General features: G+C 39.2%; 1 protein-coding gene across 1 annotated transcript; it reads left to right on the plus strand.

Annotated features, from left to right (window-relative positions):
- Nucleotides 1-1,534: 1,534 nt before the first annotated feature.
- On the plus strand, nucleotides 1,535-12,484 carry nrbp1 (nuclear receptor binding protein 1). The gene is made up of 18 exons (XM_083934105.1): nucleotides 1,535-2,001; nucleotides 3,586-3,844; nucleotides 3,935-4,057; nucleotides 5,322-5,423; nucleotides 5,526-5,615; nucleotides 5,794-5,834; nucleotides 5,940-6,034; nucleotides 6,146-6,229; nucleotides 6,405-6,463; nucleotides 6,868-6,966; nucleotides 7,073-7,205; nucleotides 7,449-7,539; nucleotides 8,174-8,224; nucleotides 8,538-8,673; nucleotides 9,033-9,086; nucleotides 9,219-9,282; nucleotides 10,609-10,664; nucleotides 10,777-12,484. The coding sequence occupies exons 2-18, from the start codon at nucleotides 3,614-3,616 to the stop codon at nucleotides 10,870-10,872; spliced, it is 1,605 nt and encodes a 534-aa protein (XP_083790231.1). The 5' UTR covers nucleotides 1,535-2,001; nucleotides 3,586-3,613; the 3' UTR covers nucleotides 10,873-12,484.
- The last annotated feature ends 3,211 nt before the right edge of the window (nucleotides 12,485-15,695 follow it).

Below are 15,695 nucleotides of genomic sequence, written 5' to 3' on the forward strand. Positions count from 1 at the left end.
ATGGAGGATAATTACCAGAGTGAACGCTTTTGGAGAAATATAATTGTGAAAAATATATGATGTAGGTCAGTGTCAGGTCATGCACCCATTGGCATGTACACCCCCTTTTAAATGTATGTTAATTCCTGTACTAAAAGGCCTATGGCATATGAAGCCCATTCAAGCTTATACCTATAAAGCAAATCAGACTCATTGTATCATCTTAGTTAAGTCCAAACCTCTATTCAGCATCTAATATAATATCTGGTTATATTGACACCTAGTGGAAAAACAGAATTCCTTACTCTCACTTCCTTTTCAGTGGTCTGTTATGGCTGACTAAACCCACCATTTATCATAAGTCAGTATTCAGTTGGCCTGCTTCTCTGTCAATCCACCACATATCAAATCAGAAGAGGGAGGCTGCTGAGCGCAGGGTTGCCAGGTTTGAGAAAAACCTGCATTCTTGTTTCAATAAACCCAGGATGAAAGGACCAGTGTTGGTGCAACATGGTAAACTCACAGTAAGTCAAATATATTACTTCTTATATATCATAATTATTATATTGTAAGATTAATATCACAATTTCTACTATTGTTATTCCAAACATTGTTTCTGTTAGAAATAGGCTTCCATATTGCTGCAATGACACATTATTTTTATTGACATTTTCTTGAGTTGCATTATTTGCAATAATCATTTTTTTTTTATTATTCTGACTTCCAAAATTCAGGGTGCTTTTGATAAAGAAATGTAACTGAAAATTGCATTTATGAGGGTTTAGTGCAAAATTTGTGACTGTGAAGAAAAGAGAATGGGACTTTTAAGGTCCTGGAGAACTGTTGTTGTTTATTCAGTAGTCATAAAACAATGATTACAAACGGATCAGTGGAAACTCAAACAAGGAATAGATACAGAAAAGGCTTAGGCTGACGTAAAAGCTCATGTGGACCTTTCCAAAAAATGTAAACATAAAGATATTCCAAAACAGTCCTAGTTTATTCCCTGTTGCAGTGAATGTGAATGAATCAGCAGACAGGAAGTTACCAAGGTATAAGGTAAGGATAAGTATAAGGATATAAGTAAAGAAACAAGGAAATAATTTAATCACATCAAAATGAGCTTACAAAACTATTTTCTTGAAAATTAAAAAAAAACAAGATATTAATCAGTAAACAGAAACACCAGTTATTCACATTTGTAACCCTCAAAAGTAACATTACAAAACATTTTTTTGAAAGCAAAAAAACAGTTACATACATTTTAAATCGGCAGTGTTTTTTTTACTCTCTTTGTTTGCTTTTTGAAAAGTACGCTTATACATAAACTTTACGTCTAAATATCATAATTGGCCTATGCTTTGCAAAATAACTTATTGTATGTTCACAATACCATAAAACCACTCTATATCCCAGTTTTGTCACAAAGCCGCTGCAGCGATTTCAACATCGCTGAAGGGGGTGGGACAAACCGAACCTGGCAACCATACTCGGCTTTGACGTGACCGAGCTCGTAGTGCAGTGTGCATCTGGAAGTTGTCGCCATCATATTTGGCTAAATGTTAAAGCTAGCTAAGTCAGTCAGTCGTTGAGAATATAAAGTTAATGATATATCACTGACCTCTTTTTGTTTCTTCTGTCGAGTATCTGTGAACTGTTGTGATGTTATTATTCACCAGTGGACGCGTCTAGGGTCGGCGCTGTTGTATTATTGTTTTAGCTCACTCACATTAGCAGTAGCACACATTAGCTGGAGTCTTGAGGAGCAGCAAAGGGCGCTGGGGTGCTACAACTGCTGCTGGTTGACTGGCTGCCGAACAAAAACACCGATACACATCCAACGTTAAAGTGAAGAAAGCAACGGCTGGGGACGTTGTCATCGTTACACGCTCGCCGGTTGCTGAACCGAAGCCAAGGAGCTAGCAGCGCAGCAAGCTAACTAAGAAGCTGGGACTGGTCTGCGACGGTGGGAGTCTGCTGCTAAACTGGAGCTGGCATCGGCACATTTCCCATCTTTAACACGTATGTGGTGATTCCTACTCAGATTTGAGATGCTGTTTGTTATTATGACCTTTTCCTGTCGAGCAGAGATCTTCAACTAGGGGTCCCCCAGAGTTACTGCAACTTGTCTGACGATCTTTCTTTTTATAATGGATGCAACGGACGATCATCAGCTAATAAACATTTGTGAATAAATAAAAACATGAATACATTTACACAACCTTTATGATAGGCTAACTGGCTTGTAGGTAGGGTAGCCACTAAGGTGGCCACCAAGGTAGCCACCAAGGTAGCCACTAAGGTAGCCACTAAGGTAGTCACTAAAGTAGTCACTAAGCGAGCCACTAAGGCAGCCACTAAGGTGGTCACTAAGGCAGCCACTAAGGTGGTCACTAAGGTAGCCACTAACATAGTCACTAGCATAGCCACTAAGGTAGCCACTAAGGTAGCCACTAAGGTAGTCACTAAGGTAGCCACTAAGGTAGCCACTAAGGTAGTCACTAAGCGAGCCACAAAGGTAGCCACGAAGGTAGCCACGAAGGTAGTCACTAAGGTAGCCACTAAGGTAGCCACTAAGGTAGTTAGTAAGGTAGTTACTAAGGTAGTCACTAAGGTAGTCACTAAGGTAGAGTAGTCATGCACGGATGCAATTGAGCAGGAGGATTTATGTGTGCCTTCCAAATGTATATATTTATTTTTCAGAATGAGATAGAATATCCGCTGTTGCTATTCCACTGCTGTACTAGCATGTTCTTGTAAATAACCATGGCACTTCAACAAAAACCTTTATTTTGTGAAAAAGACAGTGTCAGAAGAGAAGATTTAAACAATGTTTTCTTCGGGCTGAAGGATTCGAAAATAAGTGGAAGTGTAGAGGACCTTGTTTTGAATTCAGCACTTCTGCTCCCACAGGACATCACTAGTTTCTCTCACTGCTCTGGTTTGATCTTGGTCCATTCTTCTTCAGTCTCTTCCACAGTTCAGTAACTGTAGTGGGTTTCTTTGACATTACTTTGTTGCTAAGGATTTTCCAGAGATTCTGTATGGGGTTTAGATCTGGACTCTGGGCTGGTAATTTCATTGTTTCAACATTCTTAGCTTCAAGGAACTGCTTAACTGCTGTTTTTACTATGTCGGGAGGGGGCATTGTCTTGTCTGTCAAAATTGCGGGAGATAATTGCAGTGAAGGTCTTGCATGTTGCCGAAAGTGGTTCACATAAACATTTGCATTCACCCTGCCATGTAGCTGTACAAGAGGCCCAACTCCTGCTGCAGAAAACATCCCCTTAACCATGACGTGACATTGCTAAAGTTCAATTTATTTGGGTCTGATGGGAAACATTATGTTCTGCGTTGGACTGGAAAAGACTGAACCCAAAGGTTCTTAAGAAGTCAGTTAAATTTGGAGGAGGAAGTGTCAGAGTCCAGATCTAAACCCCATAGATGTGCTGAAGTCACTCAAAGCAAGGGCCCCTACACTTCCATCATCTGCTGTCAAGCTAGTTTTTAACTGTGATATAACAGATTTAGCATTTTACTTCCTCAATAGTCAGGATTGATCATGATGCTCATATTGTGTTGGGGCATCTCTTGTGTATCTCACAGCTGGCTGTTGGGCCTGACAACCAAGAAGATGTCTGAGGGAGAGAACAAGCAGGCCTCGGACACTGCCCAGGAAGTGAAGGCTGAGACCATGGCAGCTGCACCCACAGGTCAGACAGTGTCATCTGTGTCTCCCCCTGTGTCCATGGTGACGCAGCCTCCAGCTACTGCTGCCACAGAGGATGAGGAAGAGGAGAGCGAGGATGAGTCAGAGATTTTGGAGGAAAGCCCCTGTGGACGCTGGCAGAAACGCAGAGAAGAGGTAGGGGATGTGTCTGCGGAGGGAGTCAAGTTTACCTTCACTAAGGTATAAATCAAGCCTGATGCATCACATTTTGTTTTCCTCCTGAAGGTGAATCAGCGGAACGTCCCTGGGATCGACAATGCTTACTTGGCCATGGACACAGAGGAAGGAGTTGAGGTGGTGTGGAATGAAGTCATGTTCTCAGAAAGGAAGAATTTTAAACTACAGGAGGTGGGTGTAGTGTCAGGTCAATGAAGTTTGTGTCTGAAGAAGCCTACAGTATGAATGAAACATATATAATAGTAATTATCATCAGTATAATGTTTGTCAGCAAGGAAGTAAATGTTTTAAGGATCGTGTTTTTGTGTTGGGTTGCATTCTTTACTGTGATCTCAATAGCAATGTAGACGCCTAGTGATTTCCATTTCCCCCCTTTGGCTGTAAGCTCATTAGGCAAGTGGTCAGACTTGTTGCTGCCAGCAACATGGCAAAGTACACACTGTTCCTGAGTATTAGCAGAAACCATTTTTTAGAAATTTGAAGGGGAGGGAGTAAGCAGGCCAGAAGGAGTCAGTTTAAGGCTCTCGTTTGCTTAAATATTTTGGCATTTTAGGTATTTATCTAGGTGGTTTTGCATCTTTCTGATGTGGTTTCTATTTTCAAAGTTGCAGAACTTGCATTTCTGTTGAAATAAAAGATAGGAGAAACACTAAAAACAGCACTGCAGGCTCAATAATTGTGTAATAATGGAGATGTTTTTAATTATCTTGAGACACTTTATCTAGTGGATTATTTGAGCTGCTATATATATATATATATATATATATATATATATATATATATATATATATATATATATAGATATGTGTGTATATGTATATATATATGTGTATGTATATATATATATGTGTATGTATATATATATATATGTGTATATGTATATATATATATATATGTGTATGTATATATATATGTGTATGTATATATATATATATATATATGGCTTTACTATTGTTGCCTTCTCTCTCTCAAAGTGAGCTCACTAAGACAAATTCAAATCAATCATGTTGAATTGCCAAAGTATTGAATCTTGAGACTGTGGCACTGTGTCTTTGTAAGGTAGATACTGGGTGCCCTTGAGCAAGGCTTGAAAGAGACCATTTAGAGCCATGCTGTTTGCAACAGGCATCTTTTCAAGTTTAATTTGCATATGAAAATGGTGTTCTCAGTCTAATTGAGCTTTTAATATAGATTTTGTTATAATTAAAACGGCTGTAGATCTGTATGGAGTAAAGAACAAAGCTGCTTCTAATGGATGCTAACTTACAGAAATTAAAATGAATATTTTAAGACAAAATATGCTCATTCAGCCTGATTTGTTACAATTTTGTTTGCAATAAAACAGTATCCAATTTAAATATGACAAGATGGGAAAAAATGTGACATCTATCTAGACATTTACTGTATTGAATCTTTAATATTTTTCTTTCCGCAGGAAAAAGTTAAAGCTGTTTTTGACAATTTGATCCAGTTGGAACATTTGAACATCGTGAAGTTCCACAAATACTGGGCGGATGTCAAGGAGAACAGAGCGAGGGTAGGAAGTCTACTCAGAAATCCCCTTTTTATCAAATCATATAGCAAAGGAGTTTAATGGCTTTTTTGTTTACCCGTTTGCATTCCTGTCTTTTGTCTCCAGGTCATTTTCATCACGGAGTACATGTCTTCAGGAAGTCTCAAACAGTTTTTGAAAAAGACAAAGAAAAATCACAAGACCATGAATGAAAAGGTGTGAAAGCTCGGCTGTAACTCATCAACAGATTTTGAAAAGAAGTTCCCTGGAAATGATGCTGAGAAATCTAGATCAGTTGATCAAAAAACGGTTTAATCTATTAAGTTTCTTTTTAAAAAAGCACATCTTACATTTTCCAACTTGTATTTTCTGTAACCTATTTCTTGTGTGACAGGCCTGGAAGCGCTGGTGCACGCAAATATTGTCTGCTCTCAGGTAAGCAAGACAAAAAGGTTCATTTCTGTGAGCAGCGTAATGTTAACAAACAAGTTCCCTGGTGTGGTAGCAGGTATTTTACAGACTTTGCCCTCGTGTCTCCAGCTACCTGCACTCATGTGAACCTGCCATCATTCATGGCAACTTGACCTGTGACACCATCTTCATCCAGCACAACGGCCTCATCAAGATCGGCTCAGGTAGAGATCATTTCAACCAAGAGAGATCTTTCAGAATTTAGTATTGGGTCAAAGCATTAGTACTAGGTGTTGTATTAATGTTGTTATTAAGGCTTTTCTCCACTATTTTAGTTGCTCCAGACACCATCAATAACCATGTGAAAACCTGTCGGGAGGAGCAGAAGAGCCTTCACTTCTTTGCTCCAGAGTATGGAGGTGAGATCTTGTCATTTGTCATCAAAGGTCCTGTATATCCGCCTATACGCCAAGTTACGTTTTTCAGTTTTATTTTAAATAATGTGAGAGAAAAAGTTCATGTCATTTTCCTCAGATATCATTGTGTTGTGCATCAGAGTTTCTGTGGCACTGATGAGCTTATTTCTGCTTTCAGCTGTTGCCAATGTTACCACAGCCGTGGATATCTATTCCTTTGGGATGTGCGCCTTAGAGGTGAGAGGACGCCGTGTTCTGCTCTGAGCTGTTAGTGGCATACTGACAAACATAATCGCTCATTTTTTTGTGTATAGAAAAGGAGCTTGATTGGTAAATGCTTTGATGGTGTATGTATCAGTGCAAAATCACCCCAACTGTAGATATGCTTACTTCTGTTTTTTGCTTGAAAGTTCATGTGAGTTTGCTTTTTACAGCAGTGGCATGACTCGACATTAGCATGTCAGTTATCTCTGCTGTTCACGAAACAGGAAATGTGGAAATATTGTTCTTAATCATTCAGACTATTGTGTGATCAGGTCTTCGGGTCTGACCAGTGTCTTTAAAATGTGTTATGAGAGTGACTGCAGATGACTTTTTTGTTTGTATTTATAAATCGCTCCTTTGTCCGATGACTTCTTCAGATGGCTGTGTTGGAAATCCAGAGTAATGGAGATTCGTCGTATGTGTCCCAAGAAGCCATAAACAGTGCCATTCAGTCCCTAGAGGACACATTGCAACGGGTGAGTGAGGGAGAGGCGAGAATTTAAAGCCTGTATGGCTGTTTTAAAGATGAATCCATAACCTAAAGCCCCCCCCCCCCCCCCCCCCCCCCTCATGCTTTACCAGGAGTTCATCCAGAAGTGTCTGGAGGTGGACCCCAGTAAACGACCCACAGCTAAGGAGCTGTTGTTTCACCAGGCCTTGTTCGAGGTGCCCTTACTTAAGCTGCTGGCTGCACACTGCATCGTCAGCCACCAGCGTGAGTGAAAGTACACACACACACACACACACACACACACACACACACACACTTATCATCAGTTAGCCCAAGATGATGTGTTCTCTTTGAAGGTTAAATTGGTTATTATCCACAAGCCAAAAAATGAGGACTTTATTGTGTTTTAATTTTATAGGACTCTTGACACAGAGTCCTTAAGCTCAATAGAAAAATAACCATCATGATTGCTCCTATCTGACTGTTATCTTCTCTGTTAATCTGTAGATATGATTCCAGAAAATGCTTTAGAGGAGATGACAAAGAACATGGACCCTAACTTGGTGATTGTTGAAGCCAAGGATGGAGTTCAGATGAAGTAAGTCTGAATAAAACCACATAACACTGACATGGAGAGATAATTAGACAAAAAACCTGGGTAAGGAAAACTTTGGTAGTGTCTCTGAGATTTACTGTCTTCCTGTTATTTTACTCAAACCCCTAGAATATTGATATTTACACATGTATATATTTCGTCTCACAAAACACCGACAAGAATGTGTCTGAACTTTTGGTTATTATACACACTTTGTTCAGTAGGTTAAAACATAATTTTGTTGTTTTGTCAACGTCTGTTCTCAAACTGACGTCCTTCACGAAACACATCACGGAACAATGGTTGCTCTCAATTCCACAACTGTTGCAGGTCTCATAATGTAGACTCTGTCTTTTGGATATCCTTATAAAATATACATATAAAAAAAAGAGTTATCAGCTGCTAAAGTGTGTATCCATTTTTTGGGGACACCCTGTATTCTGATCTAGTTTTAATGTTATCTTATATCTTATCACTGTTAAATAATACAACACCCGATCCACGCATGTGAAATGAAAACATGTCCGTGTTGCCCAGCTCTGCTTTTTCACTTTTGAACTGAGTTGAAGATTTAGTCACGCACTGGTCCTGATTGGCTGAATATTCAGCACAACTAACAGTTTTTCTTCTGCCTCAGACTCTCCCAGTTTCCTGCCCTCGAGCTGGACAAGTTCCTGGAAGATGTAAGGTAAGAAAACATCTACGCTACAGCTGGGAACATACTTGGAAACACATTTGCTGTTGATGAGTCCGACTTGGGTGCCTGGATCTGGCTCACCCTCCACTGAAACAACTGATTGACCAAAAATGGGTATCTGTTGTTGTATTGCAGTTGAATATGTGCAAAGCCTGGAGTTGGGCATTGTATATACATGCATAGTCAGCAAAACCCTAGTTTTAAAGATATCCTCCGGTGTTCAGGGCACAGCTGCACAGCATGAAAAAGATCATAAGCCGTTTTTTTTCTGAAGTTATGCCCTTCTTTTCCTTTGATGAACCAGGAATGGGATCTATCCTCTGACTGCGTTTGGGGTACCATGTCCACAACAACCTCAGCAAGAGGCAGTGAAGTCGCCCATAGTGCCCCCCTCAGTGAAAACCCCAACTCCTGAACCTGCAGAGCTCGAGACCAGGAAGGTAAGAACTGATCTGAGCGTACAGAGATGAGAACTGTCAAATGATCGCATGAATCCGTATTATTCCAAACCCTGTATATATAATCATATTATTTACTGTCCAAGACATCGTAGGGAATAGTTGGAGAATATACAAAGTAAAGGAGGATATTAAGAATATGTAGGAGGAGGTCACATAATGCATCTCAATGTGTGCGTGATAACAAGTGGTAGTCTCCCTGTAGCATAAGACACTAAAAGAACACGATGCTGTATGCAAGTCGTCTTTTTCAGTGTTTCAGTTGGATGTGCATTTAATTCTTCACTTTCTGATCATCATGTGCACGTTGGTGGGGACTAATAAGTGGTTTTCCTTCACAGGTCCTTCAGATGCAGTGCAATATTGAGCCTGTTGATGAGGGCACCAAGCATCACGTAAGTTTCAATTCTGCCTGTTCGATGAGTGATAAACTAATGTTTCTGCTCCTGAAGTTTCATATGTCATACGTTAAAGTGCTTTATGTTTTGATGGACCTTTTGAAATGGATTATTTAATTCTCCTTTCAGTTGACCTTGCTGCTGAAACTTGAGGATAAATTGAACAGGCACTTAAGCTGTGATCTGTTACCGAGTGAGTATCTCTCAACTATTTTCTCAACTCAACTATAGACGATCTGTTCTATTGCACATTAGTCTGGTATTTTTGATCTTGTATATATTTCTTAAAGGATTTTTCTAATACATGTTTTCGTCTGTAAAATATTTGTTGTTTGTATATCTGGAGCATTTATTTGGTAGTTAAAATTAAAGAGATGATGCTGAAATCGCCGGAGAGAGGGAGAGATAAAGTATTGCCATGCCAGATACCAAACAGGGACGATGTGGTTCATGGTTGTCACCCTCAGCCCTCTCCCTTTCCCACTGGACAAAACCCCCACTCACATCCAGCCATGGCTGTAAACCAGGGGTCGCCACTTGCCAAATGCGACTAAATATTCCCGAGGCTACTTAATTTTGGAGGGCTACATGCCACAGGGCGGGTAAATGTTTGTCCCTATGCTCGTGCAATAAATGATGCATAATATAGCAAAACATGGGGCGACACGGTGGTATGCACTGAAGTAGCTCCAACGACGTCACCGCTTTTGAAGATAGTGGATGGTGTCTGAGAGTGTGTCTGCTGGAGACGAGAGATGCACACTGGATCGGATCGGTCCCAAGGGTCCCATCTGTAGTTCTGATGAATAATTAATCTGTTTCCTCTATCAGAGTTTTGCACTATTAAAGTTTTCAATTTGCAATGTTTTGAAATTTAATTAATTATGTTCAAATTAATTTCCAAGTAATACTTTAGCCTCTTTTCTAAGCATGCATTGCTTTATAATACTGTTATCTCAGTGAAAAAAGGTCAATGCAGTGTCAGCAGAAGAGAGCGCGGGACAGTTTGAGTTTAGTGTTAGTAGCGGCGATATCAAGTAAATTGACAGTCAGCAGTTTTGTGCGGTGTGTCGGAAAGCTGGAGCAGTAAAATAAAACCTATTTTCCGGAGCGTGTCGTTGAATGTGACAAACCAAAAATATCTGAAGGCATTCTCGTCTACTGGCAACGTGAAAGGATTCTGTCAATCATATTTAGCGTTTTTCCTTCTGTTTAAAAAAACCTGCACATGCGCACTAGTTTTGGTGGAAATGAAGCATCAGTTATCACTTTAACGTTCATCACCCCTTTGCTTGTGGAAGTGTGTGCATATGTTCTATAGTGTAGGTACAGTATACAGTGCACACAACATAATAAACTGTTTAGCAAAATTGCACTTTGCACCTACCGAAGTAACAGACTTAAATACTTTAAGGGCACATTATTCGATAGTTGATAATACACGCATGCCTCAGTAATGTGTCTTAACACCTCATCAATCTGCCGCCGTTGATTCTGGCTGCTTTATATTTCTGTTCAGATGAGAACGTGCAGGAGCTGGCTGTGGAGCTGGTTCAGCTGGGATTCATCAGTGAGGTAAGTGGAGTTCATCATCATGACCCTGCTGACCTGAACCCTCATGCTATTATCAGTAGAACCACCGCAGCCTCTGAAAAAATGTTTTAACCCCGCTGTCTCTCCATGTCAGGGCGATCAGCCACGACTTGCATCCGTTCTTGAAGAGGCCTTCTCAAAGTTCTACAGCCGGAACGGTTCTCTCAATCCGGTGACTGTTTCCTCGTAGCGGAGGACTCACTCCGCCTTCTTTCAGCCCTCCTCGTCCTCTACAACAGGACTAGCTTTTTGCGCCACCTCTGAGTTGCAAGGAAGCTTTGCGAGCACAGAGGAGGAAGCCTTTGTCTGGTTGCAGACACTGCAGCCTGTCGTCGTATCTTCTGGTGGGAAAAAAAAGCTGCCACTAAGTGGTCGTTGCTTTCTATCTTCTTTTTTTTTTGTCTCCCACCCAATACAGCCATCTGCTTCTCTTTTAAAAGAGGAAATCTTAGTCGCAACTTGAAGGAAAATATAAATGTTTTCACTTTTTGGCTTATTTCTATCAGTTCTCAAGTAGTGAAGGAAGATGTAAGCAACATAAAATTGGATTACAGCTGTATTTTTCCTTGAGTCAGTATTAAATATGTCTTTTAAGCATTTTTACTTAACTGTTTAATAGTAGTCTGTATAAAAATCATCTTTGTCCCGGCATACTGAAGTGTATGTATTATGGTGTTGTAAGGTTAAGTCTGGTTGTTTGGTCCTTTTTAAACCTTCTCCTGAGCAGCGAGTGAGGCACCTTCCCACCTTGTATCAGTTTTCGAAGACTCTTGAATCCATCGAGCTAGTAGTGCAACAGATGCGATGTCACTTTTACCTCAAAATTCTACCATACAACGTAATCATGAAACATGCATCTGCAACACAATCTGAAGCTAAAATATAAAAAAATCAAAGTATTGTGTGTTTTTCTCGAGTGTGTATACTGTAATTCACTTCCAGCACTAAGGCCGGTGGTTGTTTGAATGTATGCTTTTACGTTCTCTCTTTAAATTGTTATTTTATATGAAAAGGGGGTGTCGTCACTTGACTGTGGTCCAACTACTACTGCAGCTGCTGTAGCTTCTGTTTTCCAAGTAGCCCATTGCAGCACTTATTGACTAGGTCTAGTCAGTAGAAGGTTCTCTTTAGGTGACATTTTAGACAGGGGAGCTTGCAAAGGTCCTCGGTGAAGATGCTTTTGCATTTAAGCAAATAATCTGTCGGATGTTCGTCAACAGGTTCCGTAAACGCACGTACGCTTTTCTGTGTCTAAATGGAAACTGACGCATGCAACAAGCTCGCTTCTAGTGTTGATTCTCATTTTAGCAGCAGTGGTGATGCAGTCAAGTGATTTACCACGCAGGAGAGGTTTCGTCAGTTTGGGCCTGTCGATATTTAGATGTGACTCTGAATCATTCGTTTTTTTCATGGCTGAGGTATTCTGCGTGACACCAGAGCTAAAACTTCACCTCACCATGTAGATATTCACGTGTTGGCTCTGACCACCCTTGTTAATAACCGTTTGGGGATATGTTTGTTGGTTGCACTGCTGTACACTTTTATTTCCTTTATGGGAATGTCCTGTGGCCTCTGGCTCCTCGGATAAATTGGAAAATGGTGTCATTAAAACTATAGCCGGGGGTCCAGTCTGCTCTTTGCTGGGATGTCCTTCTGACAGGGTCTGTAGATACTTGGAGATGCAAGTGTGGAACTGCCTGGCATGCTTGTAACCATCGTGTACACTGTATGCTGGACACTGTTCTGTTTCTGCAATGCATTTACCCCCTTTTTTCACTTCCTGAAATAAAAATTTACACTACCTTTGTGTGGTGTCAACTTCCATGATCAATGTATGTGTAATTTAAAAAAGACAACTACTCATAATACAGTATTTCTTTGTCTATACTGTAACTATTTTACGGCATCTTTCACGACACTGACTTTTCTGCCATGACTATCTTAGACAACTTATCCTTTAAGGCTATATGGATTTTTCAGACATTTTATATTTTGATTTTTTTTTTTTTTTTTTGACATATTATGACTTTTTTTGGCTTCATTTTTGGACACACTATTCTGACTTTTCTCAACAAATCATGCCTTGACTCAGGACGCATGGTGGCTCAGTAGTTAGAGCAGGTGCCCCATGTACTGAGTCCTCAACTCAGTGGCCTGGGATTAATTCCTACCTGCGGCCCCAGGTTCACTCCTGTGTGTTATTCCTCAAGCTGTCTTTGAAAGAAAGGCTGAAAAGATCATCTTATTCTAAAAAAGTATGCCATGACTGGTTTAGACAGGCTCTCCTATGACTGATTTAAGAATTTTTTGGACATTTTATATTTTTACTTACATACAGACATACTATACTATGACTATTTTGGGGCTTGACCACTAAGACCGATGTTAAAATACAGTAGTGTAGGCCGACACTATTCAGCTACGGACAGGAAGGTTTATTCCTAATTAGAAGCTTATTGTTGACCGTCTTGAGCCACAGCCACGCTGTAGGAAGTGGTAGCGTCAGTGTTTTCAAACCTTTTTCTTTTTACCTCTGCTTCGTATCTTTTCATCACGGTTTAGCTCGTAAGTCATGAGCATGACTACGTAACAGGCTGATATTGAAACAAAAACATTACAGGAAATACTAAACTTATTTTAAATTCAATTTCATGGATCTTAAAAGTATTTTTCTAGTATATTAAAATAGTACGTAATGTTTCCTTTTTTTTATTTTGGAGATTCCTTCAAGTACCACAGTTTGAGAACCAGTGTCATGACATATTATTTATATTATTTGACATTTTTCATGACATACTATACTATGACTATTGTTGATTTGAGGGGTCATGAGTCTAAAAGGTAAGGGGCCATTGTTTCAAGTGCAAATAGCATTTTAAGGCCAAAGAATGGGTTTTCCCTTGCAACAAATTACATTTTGGTGTAGTTTTATCTTTTGAGCTTGGAAAATTAAGTTATTTATGTTCTAAGTAAAATAATGTACACATAGATAGACAAATGAGACAAAATTCAATTGTTTAAATTATTTATACAAAAAAACCCATCCTGGTATATCAGGAGCGTGATCTCTACCTTCAGAGCATCACTGAATTAATCATTTGTTCAAAATCTTAAGAAACTGTAGCCCTTGTACAAGAGTATTCATGTACATACTTAAAGTCACAATGTGTGCTCAAATAACAGTTGAATAAAACACATTTCATGCTGACAAACACATTGCCGTACAAAATTACAGCAGCATAATAAAAGTACAGCAAGACTAAAAAATATTTTTGATAGAAAACACTTTAGAAACACACTCTAAAGAAAAAGCTACCAAAATGGCGACATCCAGTTCATGAGTGTTTTTCAGCTGTGTGGATCTTTTCAATTCTGTACACTGTGAGTAAAAAGAAACAAACAAAAAATACAAAAACAGTACGTAGCACTTCAATTCAAACACATTACTCTTTCACATTAAATTTGTGTTTTACTTTCCAGTTTGAAAGTAATGTATATAGGCACAGTCATTAAATTCATGAACCATGTTAGTTCAATGTCATTCCTTATTATTCACAACTCCACTTGAATGGACGGAGTCTAATTCTGGCAAGCAGAAGTGGAAACCATCCAGTTCACTTTTCCAGAGGTTTGCCATCATGGAGCCGAAAGCTGCCGAGTGTAGCTGTAGTAATAAAGAGATAAAACGCCACCAACTGTGAGCTCCTTTTACTGCATCTCCTCAACTTTATGTGGGCACGGAGACATTTAAAACACCACTGCACATTGTTCTCAAGAAGGTCCCCGATTGCATTCCCACAAAAACAACACCTGTTGAATCAAAATGTCTGCAACTCTGAGGGGACACATTACAAAACCCTTTTTAGATTTTTTAAAAATTGTTAACTTGATCTTAATTTCACTATTTACAGGCACAGACATACTCTCCTTAAAAATTTAGCATATGTCGGTGGTTATTAATTCATAATTATGCTTTGAGAAAATTGTAAATACAATATTATTTAGACTTAACATTTGTGTTTGATCAAATAATGGTTTATTTTATTCTTAAAATTCAAAGGAAGTCAACAAACAAAACAAACTAGTGTTTGGGGATAATTCATTATGATAATTTATCTTCCTTCCATTTTCATATTTTCACATTGAGACGTTCATTGAGTGGCTTCGAGTCTGAACACATTTTACCAAAATCAGCCGCAGCATGAAATCTTCATATTTTAATGAGCCTTTTCACAGAAGACATTTCGACATTTCACAGAAGGAAAAGCAGATGTGTAAATAATGAAATCATGGCTGAAGTCACGTTCATCTGGGACACTTCAGTAACACCTGTGCTTTTTTATGACAAGTCAAAATGTCCGCTGTGAAATAGGCTGGTTAGACAATTTAATAATACTAAAATTAATTTCACTCAAAAGGGAGTGCATCTGCCAGATTAAAATCCTTTTACCGTGTTATTTTGAATTGATTAGCCGATATGGCCACGGATCAAGCTGATTCTGTAGAATTAGAACAAAGGTTATAACAGTCCCTAAATGTTACAACTTTGTAAGTATAATACTTTTGATAACGGCATGAACAATATTGAGTTTGTAGTTTTACTGTCAATATGTTGTACAGAGTTAATCAGTCTTTTAAAGCTACAGTAAGTAAGTCGGTCTGCAGGGTAGCAAGATTAATCTACTTGCACATTTTGAATTTACATATCCACAAATCAGTCATTTGGACACAAATTAGGGGTTGTGATTTTGAAGAAATGTGCTTTTCTCTGTTGCAACCACGACTAGAGGGTTAATGCTGCTTTACATAGAAATTGTGCCTACAGCAGCTCTGCATATCAGATATCTTATTTTGAAATGTGACACTCCTCAACCCTGGATGTGGGAGGGAACAGGAAATATATATATATAATAATGTAAAAGTTAGCACCATCCGTGCAGCAAAAGGCAATCGACTTGTGGAGGCTCATTCTGGTTCCACTCATGGCTGGAAGTAGATGACTTCATGGTGTCA

Source organism: Echiichthys vipera, assembly GCF_963691815.1.
Source record: "Echiichthys vipera genome assembly, chromosome: 19".
Taxonomy (NCBI): domain Eukaryota; kingdom Metazoa; phylum Chordata; class Actinopteri; order Perciformes; family Trachinidae; genus Echiichthys; species Echiichthys vipera.

Excerpts from the sequence above, each read along its gene's own strand:
- nrbp1 (XM_083934105.1), top strand. The coding sequence starts at position 3,614 with ATGTCTGAGGGAGAGAACAAGCAGGCCTCGGACACTGCCCAGGAAGTG. Across the intron at positions 5,616-5,793 it reads ACAAGACCATGAATGAAAAG|GCCTGGAAGCGCTGGTGCAC; the intron begins GTGTGAAAGCTC and ends CTTGTGTGACAG. Across the intron at positions 9,087-9,218 it reads ATGAGGGCACCAAGCATCAC|TTGACCTTGCTGCTGAAACT; the intron begins GTAAGTTTCAAT and ends TTCTCCTTTCAG.